The sequence below is a fragment of the Falco punctatus genome (assembly GCF_963210335.1).
Source record: "Falco punctatus genome assembly, chromosome: 2".
Taxonomy (NCBI): Eukaryota; Metazoa; Chordata; class Aves; order Falconiformes; family Falconidae; genus Falco; species Falco punctatus.
In genome coordinates this window covers 78,433,213-78,455,195 of record NC_137581.1, presented here as the reverse complement: position 1 = coordinate 78,455,195, position 21,983 = coordinate 78,433,213, and the positions used below count along the sequence as shown (strand labels likewise).

At 41.1% G+C, this 21,983-nt stretch overlaps 1 protein-coding gene across 2 annotated transcripts in view; it reads left to right on the top strand.

Annotated features, from left to right (window-relative positions):
- DSCAM (DS cell adhesion molecule) overlaps nucleotides 1-18,187 on the top strand; it is a 484,929-nt gene extending 466,742 nt beyond the window's left edge. The window contains exon 33 of one of the 2 annotated variants that reach the window (XM_080376609.1): nucleotides 1,747-18,187. In XM_080376609.1, coding sequence (XP_080232735.1) covers nucleotides 1,747-2,087 — 341 coding nt within the window. In that variant the 3' untranslated portion in view covers nucleotides 2,088-18,187. The remainder of the gene's footprint in view (nucleotides 1-1,746) is intronic. The other variant, XM_080376610.1, reaches the window with a different exon arrangement.
- The last annotated feature ends 3,796 nt before the right edge of the window (nucleotides 18,188-21,983 follow it).

Below are 21,983 nucleotides of genomic sequence, written 5' to 3'. Positions count from 1 at the left end.
TTTTTCAAGTGGCAATCAGTATGATTATAAGCACAAACCTCCCCTCTCTCTCCAACCTTACATAAATGTTGCCGCATTGCATGTCATCTTGAGATACGTACATCTTATTCTGTGGGGGTTAAATACTATGTACCATGCATCTCTGTTGGAGATGTAGCTAGAATAAAACATATGGTGTCAGACAGTGTCTGGGGGATATCTGTAGGAAAAAGCAGTCATTCTGTCCAAATGGAGCTTCTCAGCAATTCTCTCCCTGTGACCTGAAATTATGGATAGAGCAGATGCTGTTAGTCTTTTAGGTAAGATTTGCAGTGGCTTTATTTACATGAGAAATCAAAGGACCTGTTTTATTTTAGAGCATTGGACAGCTTTTAGCTTGGTTAGGAAAAACAAAATTGCTATACATTGTTTTATTATGAAGAAATGCTTTCCTGTTCTATTGTTTATGCCACTGGCACAGGTCAGCCTTAATTTCTGCTGCTGTAAACAGCTCACGTAGACAGAGGTGTAGTAGTGGCAAGAGTCTTCTATTTTAAACATTCAGGATGCATCCCATGTGTAGATAACTGTCTATAGAAGAGACTATGGTTTTGATATGAGCCATGAAAAGGAAGCTATATACCTGCAGAGGACTGTAAAGAGGGGGGAATACTGTTTTCAGTGCACTTGTAACAGTGCTTTTTTTTTTCATATATATGTGAGGTTACACCATCAAATACTTTCAGCAGGGAATGTCATTATGTCCCTGATTGCCTCTCATTTCCTTGAAGTACCTTTATGAATGCCTAACAGGCAGGCCTAGAATAAATAAGCCAATCTAATTTCTGTAGCGGGTCTAATACATGTGAAGATAAATGAAAGGTAACATTCACCCCTGCCTAATTCCAGGCAGAAGGTCCAAGACACCTGTTTGAATTCAGTAGCTTTGCAAAGGCAAATCCTCTGGACTGAGTAGGCTGCCATCACCAGGCTCACATAGAAATGCCCAGGAATCAGGGGAAATAATGAGTAAGGGGTTTCCTTGACAATACAGAACAGAAGGGAGGTTGATGCAAGAGCTAGGGTGCCAGCCCCCATGCATTTTCTTGCTCAAAACAGTGGCATATTGATGGCCATAGTGGAAACAAATCATTAGTGATTTAAACACAATGGCAGGTAAATGCCACTATATTAGGACAAGAATCTTCTTGTGTTTTATTCAGAAATCTCTTCAAAACTATAGCCTAACCACTCATGCATCCATTTTTAAAATGATTTGGTTATTCTACTCTAGACTGGGGGTCATCAATTGCAATTGTGAAGGGTTTCATTTAAAATGGAAAAGAAGAAAAGGAAATCTACCAAGCCTCCACATTTTCCAAATTTTTACAAATGAAAACTGAGACCTTTTCTGTTAAGATTTTGTGAAAAACATCCTGGTCTTTTCATTTTGTCTTCTTCATGCTGTGAGTGCTTGTAAAAGACATCACACTTCTTATTATAGTCATTCTATTATAAAAACAAATATCAATAGTGAATTCTTACGGGTCTGCCCAGAAGGAGGTTGTTGACTCTTGACTCTGTAAGATCATGGCATAGTAAATGGCTGACCAACAATATATCAACTACAAGTGCTGCAGCTGGATTGATTACAGATACTCCTCTTTGGTGGCCAAATCCAGCACCTTGACTCCCCCAGCCAGTAGGTGAACATAACACAGCACATGACCGTAAGTAAGGACTTATTTTTCACTTTTGCCTCTGCAGGTGATCTCATGCATTTGCCACCCTACCTTAGGATGGACTTTTTATTGAACCGTGGTGTGCAGGGCACAAGCAGAGACCTGGGTTTGGGGCAAGCCTGCTTGGAGCCGCAGAAAAGCCGAACCTTGAAGCGTCCCACTGTCCTGGAGCCGATACCCATGGAGACATCCTCCACAAGAGAAGTACAGTCATGGCAACCTGGTGCTGTGGCAACGTTACCTCAGCGAGAAGGAGCTGAGCTAGGACAGGCAGCAAAAATGAGCAGCTCCCAAGAATCCCTGCTGGACTCCCGGGGCCACTTGAAAGGAAACAATCCCTACGCAAAATCTTACACCCTGGTATAACAAAAAGAGCATGGCTGGACAGTGGCTGTAAATATTTACACTGAAAAAAAAATCCAATGAAAGCTACCTTTTTTTTATTGAATTCCAATATTTATAATTAAAGAAGAAGATTGCCAAAATATTTGACAAAAAAAAATAATAATATGAACAACAGACAGTGCAAAGACTCTCTTGCTTTTTTTCTGTCTGAGTGTGAGCTTCATCTGACTGGACATCTGAATTTTTGGGTAAAAGAGTCCAGTTTTCTGATCTTCACAAGCGTTTGTTTTTACTGATTTTCTACGAAGTGCATGGAGACTTAACTAAAACATTTTAACTGGATGTTCCATCAGACAAGAATCAAAAGGGAAAAAATCACAAAAAAAATAAATCACCCTATTTGTGAGTTCAGCAGGAGCATTGATTTGGAAAAAACAAAAAGTCTTGTCATGTTTGCACTTTTTTTTAAAATTAGAAAATGAGTCCTTAATTGTTTTTTGTTGTCAGTTAGGATGAGTGATGTCAATGGAGTGAGGGGGTTGATTTGTTTGGGGTTTTTTTTAATATTAATTTAATGAGACACTCTTTGCATTTTGTCTATGCGAAATAAAAGGGTCTTCTGCCTTTATTTGTGACGTCTGCTTCCGTTGCCTTCTGCTGTACTTGGTTTTCCGTAAGTGTAATAGCCATGTCAGAACAGCACTCTGAACAATGTCTTCTTGTACCTTGGGCAGAAAAGGAAAGTGAGGGTCATACCTTTAGAAAAAAACTGGGGTTCACTTACCTACACCTTTTTTTACTACTATGGGGCAAAGACCCAGAACGGCACAAGTCCCAAGTGCTCTGGATCAAACTCACCTGGGACTCTCTGCATTCACTTTATCTGCAACCACGAGGCTTTTGTTCAGCTTCAGTATTTTTTGGATCAGAAGAAATGTGTTGATGTTACTTTACTTATTCCTTAGGAATGGACCTTTAGTCCGTTTGGGAGCAGTATTCACAAAAGTTAGTCACTTACGTAAGGATCGGGGGGGGAAAACAGCTTTTCCCATAATGGGAGAAAGGGGAGGAAAAAGTTATCCCTGGTCTAAGATCAATGTGGCTTTCTTTAGAGGAAAAATACCTTTTTACAGGGGAGCTGTCAGCTCATATTACTTTGTTGCATCTTTTGATTACATGAGAAGCAATATTGCTTGGTTTATACAAAGCATAAATGATTGAATACTACAGTTGGTGGGTTTAATGTAACAATGTTTGAGCTGCCTTGCTAAGTGCCTCCTTGTGTGTGTTCTGGCTACCTTCATGTGCCCTGACCAAGGGAATATGGTGCAGAGCATCCCAGATTAGTGCTAACATGAACACCCTGTTCAGCACTGGCTGGAAATATTAACTGAAAGCAATAAAATTCAGTACACTTGAGCAGGCTGAGAACCACCTGCAGTTTCGCTGGCTGGTGACAGTGTGGGCACTGTTAATTCAAGTATTTCTGCGCCGTGCTCAATTCAAGTTGTTTTAAAATAGAAAAAATGCAGTTATGTATAATTGTTTCATAACTATTATTAATGTCATTATGCTTTTATAAGGGCACTAAGTTAGCAAAGTACTTAAGTGTCTTGAAATGAATCAAGTTGTACTTGCATCCTTAGCTCTGTCAAGCCTAAGTGCTAAAGTTCTGCAAAGTCCTACAGAAGCAACCAAATGAAGACATCCTGGAGGTATGAGCTTCTTAAAGACCTGCAGAGGAGTGCTGATACATCACTCGGACAAGGAGCCATTTCTTATCTAGTCTGCCTGTTTGACCAATATGGTGATAAAGCACACCACCAAAAAAAACCCTGAACAAAAGAACCAACACCCAACCTTTTACCACCATTAAAAAAAAAAATTTAAAAATTACCCATGAAGTATTTTCAAATAGAATGTAAAAACTATGTGTTGAAAAACAATTTACTCATTTGCTTTGGTTTGTTGTGTTGGTTTTTCTCAATAGAGAAATATTTTGCTAATAAGAACCTAATTTAAACATACAGAAAGAAATTACTATTTCCCATTGAAAAACTCTACAGAAAACTAAACTTTTGTTGAAGATTTCATTTTGGGGCAGTTCAGTTCTTTTTGATTCCCACAACAGTCTTTCTGCTGTGCTCAGCTTGAGCTAGATGAGGCATTAGTACTGCATTTGCAGATAAAAATTTATTTTCTGACTAACATTCAGGAATTTTGAGTCTCAGGCCACTTTCATCTTCCATTCAAGCTTCTTTCTCATCCTCTGAAAAAAGGTGAAAAGCTTTTGGGCAAAATTGAGGCTTGTTCCATTTGTTCCTGTGGCTCTTGGCTGCCCTCAAGCATAGGGATGGTGGGTCCTGTGGCTGCGATCCCCACCAAAACTTACCTTCAGTGACAGGCAAGAATGAGTGTGCAATGGAGGGAGGACATACATACATTTTAATGTGGTGACTGGAAATATTCCAATATCTCCCTAAATCTATGTTCAGCTGACAATCTGGAAGGTGCCAACTGTCGTGACTTAACAAGACTCTTCATTTGTATTCAATATGCCTGGTAATATTTACCCTCCTTATAACGTGAAGATGCCTTTGGGGCCGCCATATTCAAAGAATTTCGTGGCAAGTCTCCTGCTGATTAAAATCAGAGTGGAACTGGGCTGTTTTTTAAGACGTGGAGGCTCAGACCTGCAGGGTGTCTGGCTTTGTGCCCTGGATCCAGCCAGCTCTTCAGTACGCATAACTATAAATGTGTATGGTCCCCCCAGCTTGAGCGTTTTATCGGCTTTTGAATCTCCAAAGAGCACTGGAGCGGTAGAGCTAGTTAAACATGTAACAAAAGCTTTAAAGAAGCGCCTGTCCTACTCTCCTCTAGTCAAGGTTCTCAGATCAATACAGCTGGGAGCAGTCAAGTCCCCACAGGATACATTGGTTCACAGGACCAAGATGAGAGAAAATGTGCTGATGTGTCTCTGCCAGCACCATTTAAAAAACTTTCCTCTAAAAGAACCATCCAAATCCAAGGATCCTATATATCTGCATCTTGGCATGTGTTATAGTTCCCCCATTGCACCAAATGCCACCTTGGAAAATATTCGTGAAAGTGAAAATAGTTGGCATCAGCATGAGGTCTCAAAAGACAAGCCCTAAAGTACCATAACATCAAGGTATCAGTGCAGGCACATCCTGCACAAAATGGCAACTCCATCTTAGTCTTGAGGGTGATGAGACACTTCAAACGATGAATTTAAGAGCTAAAATTCTTCCCTGTCTTGTCTGCTAAAAATCACACCTCCTTAGAGAGACTCATTCTTTTTCACATTATACTTTTCCCCATGCCTCAACCTCAGCTAACCCTTTAATGATTCACAGATAGTAATTAACTCTCTTTTTGTCTCAAATGAGTTAGCAACTCCCTCACTCCTGCCTTTTCTAAGAACCTTTTTATCCTTCTTTATTCCATTACTGTGTCGCTTAAATTGTATAATTAACACAATTACGTTAAACTCAGTACAGTTTTTCCCTCCCCTTGTTTTTAGGTTGGAGTTTGCTTTTCCTATTCAGAACCAAAGACATTTTGACTGTTTAAAAGTTTGTCTATTTGTCGATCATTTTTTTAACCAGGTGAGCTCCATAGCAATGTTACCGTAGCTAAGAGGAGTTTGGAGTTATAAGGAAGGTATTATTACACCAAATAACACAGTTGAAAAACAAATTAAAGAAACTCTGGGCTACTGTTTGGGACAAATGGAGAGTCCAGAGGAGCTTTTGTGCAGCCAGGTTTCCCACTTGCCCGGGCAGCTGGGGGGATGATACCCGTCCCTGGCTTGCAGGTGGGTGAATAGCAATAGGTCTTTACCTAATTCTGTGCATAAAGTAATTTGGAGTAAATGTCTTCAGACTTTGATGCCCAACGTCCTTTACCTGCACAGCCAGGCATGTATGAAAAGGGTTTTTTTGCTTGGTTGGGCCTGGGGATTTTTTTTGGGGGGGAGGTGTTGGTTTGGTTTTTTTTCTGAAGACATGAACAGTGAAGAGGTGGGATAAAGGGGGCAGCTGGGAAGGCAAACTCCACCAGCACTTTATTTTCCTGAGTAGGCTGAAAAACTCTCTCAGAGAAGGGAGCTCACTTTTAAAAGAAAGGAACGGTAAAAGGAAGAAATAAAAGCATACAGTTTGGACAGCCCGTTCATAGTTTTAGTGTTAGTCAGGTTATTTTAGGTCACAGCAGTTGCTTAATGGGCTCTCATGGCTGACTATGAGACATTCCAGCAGGGAAAAGAGAGTGCTTTTCACCATTAATTTTCTCTAAACTTGCCTGAGCCTCCCAAGGGGAAACCTGACCACCTTCCCAGAAAGAAAATGCCTCTGCGGGAAGTGCACCAGCCCAGCGCACACTGCGAACGCTGCCGGGGGTCATGCAGTGCACTTCCCTGGGTTTTTATTTGTACTTTCTGAACTATTCTTCCTTTTTTTCACAATGAATGTTATGCTCCTTCGATTCAGGATTTCGGGGCAGAAAGGTGTTAGAATTGACACAGAAAAGATCTGTAACTATTTTCAGGGCTGACAAGAGCCCTGTATGCTTCCCAGCAGATCTTCAGTATTGGGAGCATTTGGTACAACAGCTCCCCACCCTGCCCCAACCTCCTCCTGGCTCTGCTTTAAGTGCCTCTGCCCTCTGAGGTGAATGGTTTTCCCCTTCACAGGCACCCACTGAAGGTGGTTGGTGCTTTTCAGGCCTGACGGTAGGTGAGGAGACAAGCGTCAGGGATGACCCTGAGCATGGAGCTGGCTGGACAAAGCCACAGCAAGAGGCAGCAGCTTTCCTGACTGTCGGAGCAGTTGTTTGAACTTAAAATGATGACCTGTGTCTCTGCAATGTGTTGTCAGGAGGAAGGCTGCTGCAGGTATTTGTTCTGATGCTGCTGGACTGAAAACATACACACAGAATTTCTAGCCAGTGACTTTATTTTTTTTTTTTTTAATGGGAGATATATACACACATAAAAATGTCAAAATCTCTGGGACTGAGTGTGAAAGAAACTGGATCCCTACCCTTGACCATGGAAGAGTAATGCCAAAACCAATTTCTCAGAGTACTGAAACAAAACAATTTGCTTTGAGATAAACTGTGGAAGTTACTGGTTTTACATTGAAACTGCAAAGTTTTCATTCTCCAAGTCTGTCAGAAAGAATAAAAAAACCCCAAACCCACAGTTCAAACCTTTTGTCTCTTTAATTGAAAGCTGGTAAGATAGGTGTTTCATAAAAGGACATCACATAATGGTGAGGTAATAGAGAAATCCACAACACAACTGGAAAACAAGGTGGAAAACCTGGAGAAATGTCATCATTAAGGAAACGTCATCAGACCTGTAACATGCAGTAATATGATTTTGGAATATCTCCCAAGTTCCGTTAAGCTCTGCACCTGAAGTTTTTCCAGAATGCTTTCTTTAACATTCCAGTCCTGGTGGGATAACAAAACTAACCTGATTCAACAGTTTGATAGAGAAATCAATGGTTCCAGTGCTATTTGTAGTGCAATGGAGGCCTTGGGTGACATGGGGAGGGAAGGGAGCATTGTAGCCAGGGGCTCAGAAATACCAAGCATGCACTGAAACATGTGTTGTGATAGATCTTCCACCAGCTAGAATCTGGCTATGATTGATCCTGCAAGCTTTTCCTTAAAGAGAGCACACCAGGTTCACAAAAGGCTTGAAAAACTTCTCTCCTCCCATCCCCTTGGAGGCTTCATCCTTTCTTCCCATCCTGTCCTGCCCTCAATTTTCAAGGTTGCAGGAACTCAGTGTGGCTGCCTCTGGATCCTAGGGAACATCTTCCTTCCATCTCTGTTGGCAGCATCCCCAGCATCTCCTAGTCTCTCATGCCACAGCTCTCATGCTGCTCGTGCCACAGCTCTCATGCTGCTCCAGCCACCACTGCTGCCCCACGCTCAGCTGTTGCACCCCTGTGGCATGTGCCCCTTCCCAGGGTGGCCACCACCCTGATTCTGTAAAACCAGAAAAGTCAGACCAGGGGCACCCTTGCGTCCAACGCAAGTCCCAGTGCGCACCATTCTCAAACATCTCAGACCCTCAAGGATGGAGAGCTCAGCTCCAATGGATAAAGCTCAGTCCAGAGCCTTGAAATCAAATGTCTGACCTGCCTGTGGTGCCCAGCATGCCTGCCTTACCAAGGGCTGCAGCTCCCAGCCCTCCCTGGGGGTTTACATCACTCCCGTGCCAAGAAAAGAGCTCCTGTTATGCTGGAGAGGACAAATAGTCTGGTAGCATTAAGGACCTCACCTCTGTTCCCAGGTGGGAGCAAGTCTGCTGGAGCCTGTTTGTCCCTTTGCACACCAGTGTGATGGTGGCTGATGCCTGACTGTCACCTCCTGTCTGTCTGGGCAGCCAGTCTGGCAGGGAAGTGGGAGGTCTGTTGTATTTAAATAACATTACACCAAAAGCACGAGGCAGATATACTTTTGTTCATGAAGAAAATCGTTAGAGGACTGTAAGGCTTTGCTCTGTACCAGTTTCTTCACCTCTGTGTAATTGCTCCAACATTAGTAATAGTAAAATTATATGCTTCCATAAGGAAATTTAAATTAAATGTAACCTAAATCAATTTGAACTTTAAAACACTGAGCTTGTACCACCTGTCTTTCCTACAGAACAAATTATATTTAAGCTCCAAGGTCAGGAGCAAAGAGAAAGCTTAATTAAAGTTGATAGCAGACTACATAATCACACCTGAACCTACATACAAACAGATAAAGTACCAAAACCCCATTTATTTTATTCTGCTCTCATTGCCTGGACTCTAATAAGAGATTTGTTTTAAAATGGCCACAGCTTCAGCTGCATTTCATCTTACATGTACAGAAATGAATGGATACCTTGGCAGGCTGCTATCCACCAACCACAAAAGCTCATTCATTAGTCTCTGACATGTTGGGCCATAGCTCTTTGCAGTTCTAATTAAATTGTCGTCCTTGAAGGTGAACCCTTTACAGTATTTATAAGCAGAATCACCTCAGGTGGAAGAGCTGTGAACCAAAGCAATAGGCGACACAGAATTGATGAGGTGCTGTTAAAAATAACTGCAGCTTTCCCATCAATTCAAAGAGAGCCAAGACAAAACGATCGAGAGAGGGTGAAGCTAGTTTCAGGGCAGACTTCATTTGAGGATGACTTGGGATTTAGCAGCTAAAAACCAGTAGATGCGACCATCCAATTGCACATTTTCTCCCATGGGTGGCTTGCAGCATGCAGGGGGTTTTGAGATTTACACTGCTCTTTGCTGTCCCAGGGCAGGAGTACAGCATAGCTGAACATGGTTTGCCCAGACCAGAGGGACTTGATGCACTGGGAACGGGTGGGATTGCAGATTATTTCTGGTCAATCTGACATTACAGAGCCAGCTGTCACCTGCACCATGAGTAGCTTTTCTGTGATTACGGTGTGCAGACCATAATGTCTGCATAATATGGGTGCATGTGTGTACCCATACGTGCACACACACTCTTTGTCACCTGCACAGGGAATGCCAAGATCAACATGAAAGCTACCATCACAACCTTTTCACTACCACTGCATTGCACTTGGTGGAAGGGAGCAGGGAAAGATGCTATAGCGCCACGAAACCACAGCAGTCAGCCAGTTCCAGTCACACGTCACTCTCAAGTGTTTGTCTTAGCTGTGCACGGGTGCATAGGCAGATCTTAACTTTATATGGCCCATCCTTTACCAAACATTGTTCTATCCAGGAAACGAGTCCTGGTTATTTTTATAACCTCATATTTTATTCTTTACTTCTCACAGTAAAGAAGTTGAGCCTCTTAACCCATTCAGGACAGGAATACAAGCCAGAGACTCAGGGCAAATGCTCAAGTCAAGGTGAAAGTTGTCATTTACACTAAGGACTAGAAGAAAAGAAAAAGAATTGGATAAAGTCTGAGTGCTAAAAAGTGCTCTGCATCGACCTTGAAAGTACAGCAAAGCCGTGACTCCCTCTTTACAGCTGTGAACTACTTTTCAGGCATTCATGTACACAGGAGGTCCCTGGGATCTGTACCGAGTGCAGTCCCACCCCCTCCTAACATAGCACAGCAAAACCACGTGCATTTCTATAGGTGGCACCCAGAGCAGATATGGAGACAGTCAGTGTTTGCTTCCTCAGGAACATGCTGAAAGCTTTATGCCAAAGCTGAAAATGCCATGAAAAATATGTTTGCTCAAAATCCTGCTGCTATTAATTACGATTATTCGCAATAGACTTGTTTCAGCATAGCCTGATGATTAGGGTTGTCACTGGAAAAGACCACTCGGGGGACCCAAAATTTTCATGACAGTCTCTCATTTTCAGTAACATCCAGCATAAAAACAGCCTGGTCTCCTGCCAGTTCAATCAGTTGGCCCTAGATAAATGAGAGTAACCTGAGTCTGAGGCTCTGAGCCCACAAACCATCCACTAAATCTGGCCTAGGCACCCCACAGCATCTGCCTGCTGGTAGCTTCTTTCTCCTGGATTCAGGGTCCAGCAGAGGTTTGTGAGGATTCAGCTCCTAGGTGGGACTTCGAGGGTCTCTTCCCAACACCAGGGCAGATCCCCACCCTTTGGGTGACCTTGGCAGCTTCCCTCAATTGCCTGGAAGCAGTCCCAGCCACCATCTACACCCACAACATGCTGGAAACAGAAAGAAAACATTTGGATTTAATTTTTTTAAACTTACAAAAAGAAAGGCAACCTTCAGAACTTCTATTCTCCTGATAAGACGGACATTACCCTTCTCTGCCCTGGGAGACAAACAAAAGCATTTGCAACACACACAATATCTGAAGAGCAGAGAGTGGGTTTAGCCACATCCAATGATTATCACATTGACATGTTTTCTCCATGCTGCATTGTCTGAAAAATGGAGCAGCCAGGACAAGGCTGGACAAGGACCGGATCTCAGCAGGCTTGCTGAATTTAGCCAATACTGAGCCCAGGGTAAGAGCAACTTGCCTAGTGCTTCTGTGAGGGTTCCCAGAGGCTTGAAATTTTGTCATGCAATTTAGCGATTGCTCAACTGACCAGGCAGCTGAACCAGCAAAGCAATGGGCTGGTGCTGACCTGTTTGAACTTACCAGAAAGCTCAAGATCTGTAGAAATCAGGGTATATCCCAGCCCCCAGGGCAACTTCCAAACACACTAACAAAAAACACAGCTCCTGAAAGAAAATAGCATGTTACCTGTATGCGAATGAAACAATTTTTGACACGTAAGCTCTGGAGCAATCTTTAGATCTCAGTGATGAACATTAGTCTGGACCACATGAGAAAATAGCAAGTCTTTCCAATTTACCTAGCAATATTTTGACTTGCTTCTTATAGGGTCTGATAACAGAAACTCATCTCCAAAGTCTCCATAGTCCCAGTAAAATACACACCTAGGTCTGACTAGGTCTGACAGAACAAAATCTTTCCTACTTTTACAGTCACTCAGGTCTCAAAGACTCTAGTAGGGATTTAGGATAAAAGAAACAGGCAGGCAAGTGTGCAATAAGAAAAGTAAGTGGTCTGCTTGAGTAAGAAAAAATGACAGAGACCAAGTGCTAAGACCTTGGTCAAATTTGCCACAACTTTAAATGCACCAGGTCTTGCCACGTAGACAAAGTTATGCACAGCTGATCTCTTTATCAAGATAATGCCTGACAGTACAGTTTCTACCTTTTGCAGTTTTAATCAAAACTGAAAACTTCAGCATTTAGTAATAGTAGCAGTGTCAAATACTATTGTGGCTGTGACAGTGACATGATGTTGCCTCAAAGATGTCAGAATATTAAGGTCAGACATATCTGAGTTCTTCATTTAATCTTATTCAGATTAACTGAGAAGTTAGGACTCCCCCCTCTGAATAGGATACAGCAACATTTCTAGTACTAAATACTCAGGAGCTGTATATCTCGTAGGGGGAAAGCTGCTGTTGTAGTCTTTCATAGGCAACTCTACAGCACATGCCAGGAGTGTAACCGAATAACTCAGAAGCCTGAATGCTTTATACACACCCCATCATACCTATGAGGAAGGGAAGGCTGCTGGGATCAGGACCTTTCTTCAAGGTCATTCTGTAGACACAAGACTTCAGCCTTTTGGTTTTCACACAGGGATGGATTCTGCTCAACCAACATCTGTGGCAGGTTGCCCAAAGTTGTGGGGTTTCCATCCTTGAAGGTACTCCAGATTCAAGTGGACAAGCCCTGAGTCATCTGAGCTGTGCTGGCCAGGGGAGGGATGATCCCTGATGTCTCCTCTGGGCTAGATTATTCTGTGATTTCAAAACTGAATTTCCCAACAGCAGAATTGCACTTGGAGTGCCTCAGTTGTAAGGACCTGCTTTTGTTCTTGTTGTTGATAGCAAAACACTGAAGTTTCTTCTCTCCTGACCTTTGGGAAGGAGATAAATGCTTCTATGTTTAAAAAAAAAATTCCCTTTTTCCCTGGTTCTTCAGTTGCACACCTTTCTGGGGGTCATGGAGAAACTTCTGGCTTTAGGTTTAACATGCTACTATCCAGCCACCTACCAAGTTTCACCTCAGCTTTGCATATATATAATGCTATAAATATTTTCCAAATACAATCATAACGTGGGGTCCCAAAGATCAGGGGAAAGTTTGCCCTTCATCCCCCTATACCTTACTTCTTTGTGTTAAAGGGTGCAGGCAACTGCTGCATCATCTAACCATACCCTCTTGTAAGGCAACTCAGAAATGTCCAATGCCACTTGGACATTGGCAACACCATTCATAAAATGAAATTAGAATCACAAAATCTCCAGGGAGCCAAAGAATAATGTTATGTTCAGTTCAGCCTCTAAACAGTGAATTCTAAATAAAATAGAGGTGGTATAAAAGAAAATAAGGAATAATTTCCCATTCATAGAAATAGGAGTGGGCTGGGGAAGGGAAGGGGATATAAGCCTATGAATCAAAAGCTATGTCATAACACATTTCATCACAGAAGAGCAAGTACCATTAATACTGCAGGGGTATCTAATTCTGGCATTTCTCAACTTCAGATGGTTTGGTTTTCAACCTAGTTATTTTTGATGTGATTCATTGTGTGCAGAAACTTTCTGATGTTTTGCTAACCAATGACCTTATTTGAAAAGAGCATCTGTGGTGTTTTAATGACTTTCAGATAACTTTTATAGCTCATTTTTTCAACCAGCAGGGTACTCTTGTGTCCAAATGTAAATACATTCTGTCTGAAGAAGTGTCAATTTTAAAAAACAATGGAGGATGTCAATTACATCTCAGCATTCCCCAGACTGCTTGAAAATATGTCCTGAATCAATAGATATATATGAATTCTTTTTTTAAAAAAAAAAAAAAAAAAAAAAAAAGAAAATTAAAAAGACAATACTTACAACAAAGTATGTTACTCTGGAGAAAAACTTGCAAAGTTGACGGATTTCTAAAAAAATCGAGTATCTCCTATACTTTTAGCAAAAGTTTTCTATTATGCTTATGTTGTCTGAATATTTCCAGTATGTTAGTAGGTTTTTACTCCAAGATACCTTTAGAGTGTTCCAACACTCTTCATTCTCAAAATAACACTTTCACATATGCAGAAAACATCCCAGGATTTTCACGGAGAGTATTTGCCGTTTGGAAGATGTCAGGACTAACCTTAATTCGTCAAACAGCTGAACAATTCCCCTAAAAAAGGATACAAAGGACAAACACAGAAATTTCTTTGACACATACAGCCAAAATGCCTCCCAGTTACAAAGGCAAAACTGTATTTACAGTGCATTTCTATTGTTAAGAATTACGGTGTGTGGCCACGCCGTTAGCTGGCAGGTTTGGGTTGGGCTGTGATATGTTTTCCTGTGTACAGTGCTTCAGAGATGGTAGCAAGGGCAATGGTGCAAACCTGCTCCTGATGGCATCCACTGATCCCTTCTGGGGACGTTCCAGGAGCAGTGATGGATGTCAGCATGCATGCAGAGGCTCCCAAGGTCAGGTACCACCACAGAGCAGCAGGACTGTGGGCTGTGATGATGAAGTCATTGAGGGCTGAAAACACTGCTGCAGGCTGGTACATGCACATGCTTTTATGTGGAGCTTTGGGTGTTTGTGGTTTTTTTAATGCACATATATTAAAGGTTACAATCTTTTGTGACATTTCCATTTCTCTTCCTACTGGCGGTGGTGCAGCTGACAAATTGAAGCCAAAGTGTAATCCAAATAACTGTTTACTGAAGTCCTCTGTTTTCTCTTCTTGACTACTTCTGAGACCTGGGTAGCGTTCAATGCAGCTGCTCATAAGCACTTCTGAAAGCTGAATTTCATAGAATCATGGAATGGTTTAGGTTGGAAGGGACATTAAAGATCATCTAGTTCCAACCTCACTGCCATGGGCAGGGGCACCTTCCACTAGACTAAGTTGCTCAAAGGCCCATCCACTTGAACACTTTAAGGCATCCCTTCCCTCCAGCATGTTGACTACACTACATAGCTTGGTGTCGTCAGCAAACTTGATGAGAGTACATTCGATCCTACTGTCCATGTCACCAACAAAGATGTTAAACACCTTTAATTTGACCCCATTCAACCCAGACAGCATCTGTCAGCTCCTGACTGAAAAACAGAAGACCAGTAGGACTGTAAAAGTAAGGGTGTTAGGTACAGCTTTTAAAGCCATTTGATCATATATCATGAAAGAATATGCCATGAGATGAATCGCAACTGACACTAATTTACGTGTTTTATGAAACCTTTTTTAATTGTCATTATACTCTGGGGGAGCTATTCACAGCTTTTCTGTCCTAAAGGTGACCTCCAAAGAAGCTATAGCTTCTGCAAGAAGGATTTCACCGAAGAGCTCCTGTGAGAGAGAACCCTGCTTCCCTTCCCTGGGTCCCATATAATGGAAATAATGGGAACTCATGATACAGGCCACATCGTAAGCTAGTGAAATCGAATACCACTCCTTTTGCAGCTGATGACACTATATTCAAATACACTACTAATAAAACTGGTTTCCTCTTTTTTTCTTTTTTTTTTTTTAATTTTTTTTTTTTTAGGGGAGAAGCTGTCTGTGTAGTTTTGCATCACTAGTATAACACATACTGTTTAAGTTACAGGCACTTATGTGTGCACACACATTTAAATTAAGGTATGCTTGTAATATAACCAGCATGTCATCAATTCAAATACAGGTATTAGGTAATATATTACTTTAGACATAAACATAATTGAGATAAAGTGTATGGAGAATAACTTTTGTTAGACCAAAGGCTGGAAAAACAGACAAACTTTCAGGCAGATGAGCTCTTTTTCATGTCATTTTCAGGGCTCATGTACATCAGACTTGTCTTTCTTCCCTTTTTTATGCCAGCTGTGCTAACAAATAACTGTATCCTTCCCTGCTTGCTTCACCTAAGTAACCTTAGCCCATCACAGCTATGACAGGGCTGTTAGCTGAACAAACACCGCTGCTTTCTCAAAACTTTCTCATGGACATGTGCTGCCCAAGCCTGAAACAGTCCCCGTTTCCTTTCTGTGGAAAACCACTGTTATTTTTCTGAGTTGTGTTTCAGTTGTTTGTTCTACCATGATCCCAAATGCTGCAATGCATAACACAGCTCCTCTGTTCAGTGAGTACATGGGAGCTTGAGATCTGCTACTGTCTGTGGTGACTGAGGTGGGAAGGCTTAATTACATCTGTCCATCAGTAGGTGAAAGGGTTCCCTTTTTTTTTTTATAATGGGAAGATACACAGGTAATTATTGCCTTTTCAATTTATCACCTCCTCTGTCAGTGCTGCTGGCACAAGGTATGGAGGTACTGTACTCTGGGTGTTGGGAGGAAAAGGGGAGAGATGTGGGGGATTTTCTCTGGCAGCCCAGTCTGGAGGACCATCTGGACTGCAGCCTGGGAGTAATTCATCAGTTCTGCAAGATGAAGCTTAGAAGCCAAACGCCTTTTTTTCTTCTGTAAGAGCTATCTAAAAGTAAACCAGATTCTGCTGCAATGAATTATTAAAAGGAGTTCATTTGACATCTTTGTGATTTGGCTTCAGTACAGACAGGGCAAAGTAGTTTCCCAAATCTTATTGACTTCCCTAAGTGTCCTATTAGAGGACAAAAATGTGAGTTTGTCAGCAGAAATATCTGCTTGAGGAAACCTAACACAAAGTAAAATGAGCTTTGGAGATGGAACACAATTAAATGGGAGCTCCTGGTGCAAAAAAAAATTTGCAATGCTACAGTTTTAAGTGGCTCAATAAAGAAAAATGTGTTCTGACAGTCCTGTAATATACCGATATCTGTGAGACATAAAGGTCTGCATCTGGGATCATGAATATGTTTGACATGTAAGATAAAAATGTACGTACGTGACAATATAGGTATGTGTGTATACCCAACTGTCATAGGTCATGTCTGCACTGTGGAGTCAGGAGAGGTGATTCACCCTCTCCTTTGCCCCTCTTCCATCCTGGTCAGTATTTTAATGAGTGATATTTCACCATCTGTCTTAAGAGTTGACTGTGCAATAACGTGCATGGTAGAGTTCACAAGATCACAGAATAGTTTGGGTTAGAAAGGACCTTTAAAGGTCATCTAGTCCAACCTCCCTGAATTAGCAAGGACATTGTCAACTAGATCAGGTTGCTTAGAGTCCCCTGCAACCTGACCTTGAATGTTTGCAGGGATGGGGCATCTACTACCTCTCTGGGCAACCTGTTCCAGTGTTTCACTACCTACATCGTAAAAAATGTATTCCTTATATCTAGTCTAAATCAATGCTCTTTTAGTTTAAAACCATTACCACTTATCTTATTGCAGCAGGCCCTGTGCAGGGGAATGAAGACAGTAGGTTGATTGACACTGATAATATGCAGCTGTGGCCTTGCTTTGACTATGTGCAGCTGTGATCCTACAGCAAAGTGGTTAAATAGCTCTGAGGTGGGGGGGGGAAATTTGGATGAAGTAGACACAAGGAGTGTGTTCTGGAGGATAGAGGAAACAGCATGGACAATAGAGTTTGACCAAGGGTAAAGCTTTTTGCTGCTTGCTCTTTTGTTTGTGTTGCATTATTTCCTGACTGCTGTAACTGGATCACAACAATTGGTGCCCTGTGTGAGGCAAAATGATTTGGACATTTTTTTTTTATACAAGACCGTGGGTAATGAGTGATGATGGCAGTGCCCAATGTAGCTGAGGCAGGTGGGGAGAGCCTGCAATCTGGATCAGATAACAGACACTGGGAGAGGTGAGCAGTTGGGGACTAGTGTTTGTGTTGTGTTATTTCTTGACCAAAGTAACTCAATTACAACAGCCCTGCTAGAAAGTCTGTCTCTATCTTTCTTATAAGTCCCTTTTAAGTACTGGAAGGACCCAATAAGGTGTCCTTGAAGCATTCTCTTCTCCAGACTGAACAACCCCAACTCCCTCAGCCTGTCTTCATAGAAGAGGTGATCCACACCTCCCATCATGTTTGTGGACCTCTGGACCTGCTCCAACAGGTCTGTGTCTTTCCTGTGCTGGGGACTCAAGAGCTGAATATAGTACTTCAGGTTTGGTTTCACCAGACCAGAACAGAGGGGGAAAATCACCTCCCTCAGACTGCTGGCCATGCTTCTTTAGATGCAGCCCAGGATATGGCTGGTCTTCTGGGCTGCAAATGAACGTTGCTGGCTCATGTCCAGTTTTTCATTCACCAATACCACCAAGTTGTTCTCCACAGGCCTGCTCTCAATCCTTTCATCCCCCAGCCTGTATTGTACCAGGGGTTGCCCCAACCCAGGTGCAGGACCTTGCACTTGGCTTTGTTGAACCTCATGAAGTTCATATGGACCCACTTCTCAAGCTTATCCAGGTCCCTCTGGATAGCATTCCTTCCCTCAGGCATGTCAACTGCACCTCTTGCTTGGGCTAGTATACAGCTGCTGAAAACAATCAAGCACATTGTTCACAGGTTTCAGGATAAAAAAGTTTAATAACCTAGTGATTTTGATTATTCAGTAATTGTTTCATTAAAGACTAAGGGAAACATACAGTTGTTTTCTTTGTGTAGTAAGCTAAAAAGGCAATAGACGAAAATATGAGGAGGCAGCAGAAGGTAACATACCAGTCCTGCAAATGTTGCACCAATTTTTCTCAGTTCTTCTAACAGAATTTTTATTTTCTCCAATTGTTCCTCTGTGCAATGCTGTGTAATTCAGTTTCTCACAGCCTTATTAGCTATGTCAGCAAGGCTTTTAACTTCTAGGTTTTTTTGCAACAGCAAGCCCCAGATCATCAAGCAAAATGAGAGCATGCCTAAAGCCCAGGCTGTGAAGTTCAGTCTCCAAGGCAAAGCTCCTGTTTATTCAGTATGGCCTGTACTTCTTGTAATGGATCTCACATAAAAATGTATGAGTAGCACACACTTCTAAGTGCTTTATTAAAAGGATAATGATGTACAAATGCTTTGAGGTTCCTTTTTTCATTCTTTTCCTTCTTTAACATATGACAGCAAGTGATAGCTGTCTTTAAAACAATTAATTGGAGAAAAGAAATCTGTAAATACACTTCAAAACTAAACAGTTCGAGACAAAACTTAAAAACAGAGACCCTGAAGACAGTTCCAATATGTTTTGCGTTACTGGTACTTTTAGGAAATAAGTACAATATGCAAAGAACCATAATCAGTTCATACCTGACTAAAGATTTAAAGGACTTTGTCAAAAACTATTACCACAGACGTTTGTTAAACTTTTTTTTTAATTAGAGTAGGACAGTCCAAAAAAGTCTGTGGAAAACTTTCACAGTGTTGGCACTAGGGTGACCTCTTTAATTGCAGAATTTGGGCACATGAGATTACTGGTCAATTTGTTTTAAAAGAGCTTCAGGAGGCTGCAAAGCAAGGTGCTTGTCGGGCCTGTGTCCAATGTGTCTGTAACAAAGGATATCAGTGAGAACATCCTTCTGTAATGTGAACTCTCGGCTTCAGTAAATGTACTCATGAAAAAGGTGCTGCATTTGTGTGAATCGTGACACTTCATACCAGCTGAGTGAGATGAGAATACCTGCTTAAATTCTCCATTTTCATTTCTTCCTCAGTTTTTCTTACACCTTAACAGTATTTTGTATAGCATTAAGTAACGGGACCTGCAGTGACTGCTTTGCTTGTATGTTCATTTCTAAAGAACGATGGCCAGTAAGGATTTTTAACATTTATAAGCAGGAAGCTCTTTGGAAAGCACTACAGCTGTAAACGATATGCTGTATATACTAGAGCTAGGACAGGTAAATGCAAACATACAGTGTTTTTAATTTCCCTAACAAACATGGTAGTTTCCTCAATCTAATCAAGAATCAGTTTAAACTAGTTTCCTAAAAGAAATGCATTTTACAGTTAGAGTGCTGGATTGTCACATTATTATTTCCTAAATGGAAAAAAATGCATATTAGCATGAATATTGAAATAAGACTGTGAATCATTAAAGGCCTATTTGTTCTACAAATAGAACTGTAGTGACTTTTTGAATAAGTTCTTCCTGAAAAGCAGTTTTCTACAGATGTGAGAGGCCAGAAATTATATACTTACTCTAAGAAAACGGGAGGTATCTGTTGTCTTGATGAACAACAACTAAACAGACCTAAGAGATCAATGTTTTTCTGCCTGGGTTTTCAGGATTGCTGTTCTTTACCATTTTCAAAAGAATAATCAAATCCTCAAATGAACTTGAATAAAATTCCTTGTTCTTTTGAGTTTGATGGACTAGTTATTTTTAGTCAGGTTTAGTCACTAGAAGCGTTTGAGTGTGGTTTTTTTTTTAGAGAGAGTTTGCGCAGCTCCTTGAGGATTTTTATAACGCTTTAGAAGCATAGGAAAAACACTTTACTGCATCTCTGATGCTTTCAAAGTATTTTAAATGTTTTAACAAAAAATTCCACAAAATCTCACCAAGAAACAATGTTATACATGGAAAAATATTAACACTTGTATTTTAGCCCTGTTACTGAATTATTTTTTTTCCATTTTAACCAAAATCTGGTGCTTCACTGCAATACACTACAAATTAGTCTAGCCATTTTTTCTTTTATGTCAGTAGCTATCAATTTTGGCATATAGAAGGAAAAAAAGAGTAATTTTGAAAAAAATATTTGGTTTATTTTCCAATAAGGCTTATAACGGCTTATGATGTTCCTAATAATTTTTTGCATCTTTTGTAGAAAGTTTATTCCCTTCAGTAGCAAGATGCAGAACAGACTAAGTAATTTTATATATAGGAGAGACTCTCCCTCATAATACTAACATGTTCAGCCTAATCCACATGTAACTCACACCAGGTCTAAGAGATCAGATCACAAAGAAGCTGATCTCACATCTGGAAGCATGCCCAGTGAAGCAAATGCCTTCATTTTTCTCCATAGTGAAGTCAAAGAAGGAAAAAAAATAATATGGGTGCGCCATGGATTTGTGGGAAAGACTGTGTTAGTGTAACTGATGGAGAACATTATCTGTTTTCGGTCTTAGTTTTGCTCGGTCTTAGTTTTGCTCTGTCTAAAAAATGAAACCCAAGCCTTTGATTCCTGCATACTGCTCAAGGAGAATTTTTCTGGTGTAGGTATATATATGTATGTACATATACATGTGTATATATACACATGTGCATATGTACTACAATACATAAACACTTGTTAAAACAAGAGAAGAAAGAGGGGGGCATAGGTCAGCATACTTAGAATAGTTCATAGTATTAGGGCCTGCAAAAAAAATGTTTTTTTGGGGGGTTGATACCTTGATATCAAACAGTGTTTGAATGCAGCCTAATGTTATAGAAGCAGGTATTTCTAAACCATGGCTCTCAGCAAATAAATATTGCATAGATTTCTGTTACACCCTGCCTTGCAAATTTTCTTTCTTATATTATTTCACTGAGGAAATGTACACAGAGAGGCTTAAGTGCCAAAACCTAAGATTTGCTCTTTCTTTCGCATAGGCAGACTGAAAGTGCATGCTTTCTCATTAGATGGCTTTTATGGCTTGGAAAATGGATATTGCAATCTCAGTATGCAATTGATGCATGGTGCACAGATGTAGTGCCTTGGAAAACATTTGCATTGACTATCATGATGTTTTCCTAATTAGATGCTTCTGAATACAGATCTATTTCCAGCATGGTTTTAACGTCGAGCTGCACAACAAATTCAGTTCAACTGGCAGTTTAGCTTACCCAAATGCCATCACCAGAAGTTAGCTGAAATAAATTAAAGAGGCAGTAATGTGCTCGTAGCGTTAACATTAGCATTTCATGGCCTTTAGCTAGCTCAAGCAATAAACAAACTTGAATTGTGAAAAGTTTCCTGCTTATGCGGACAGAAGGGCATCTGATGGCTAAAGGCTGATTGCCGCTTCTTCGCATCAGACACCATCATTTGCCTTTTCTGACAGGGTTTTAAGAACCTTAACCACAGTCATAACGTATCTTGCTCTCCAAGAGAGGACTAAAGGTGGGAAGTAGAACAAAGGAAGATAAAATAGGTTATGAACTTCAAAGAAAACTTGCTTTGAATAAGCTGATGGAAGGAATAGCTGGATAGCTTGGGATGTAGCAGCTCTCCCTCCTAGGTTACCAACTGGAGTGACGGAGGGTTGCTGACTGAAAACCAGCCTGTGTAGATTGTGATTAAAGGTTTTTCCCTCTGGTTGTCCTTCAACAAACAGCTCATGTGAAACACAGGCTGTAGGGAACAAGACAATCTCTGTTAGGATTTCTGGTGAAATTTAGAAGAGGTACCTATGTTTTCCCATATCGTCCTACTATTTGCACCCCTGCTGGAAGGAAAAATGTTTTTAAGTACCTGGGGCTGCATATAAAAAAATACAGCTGAAGCATGATTTTAACCACTGCTTCTGGCTGTT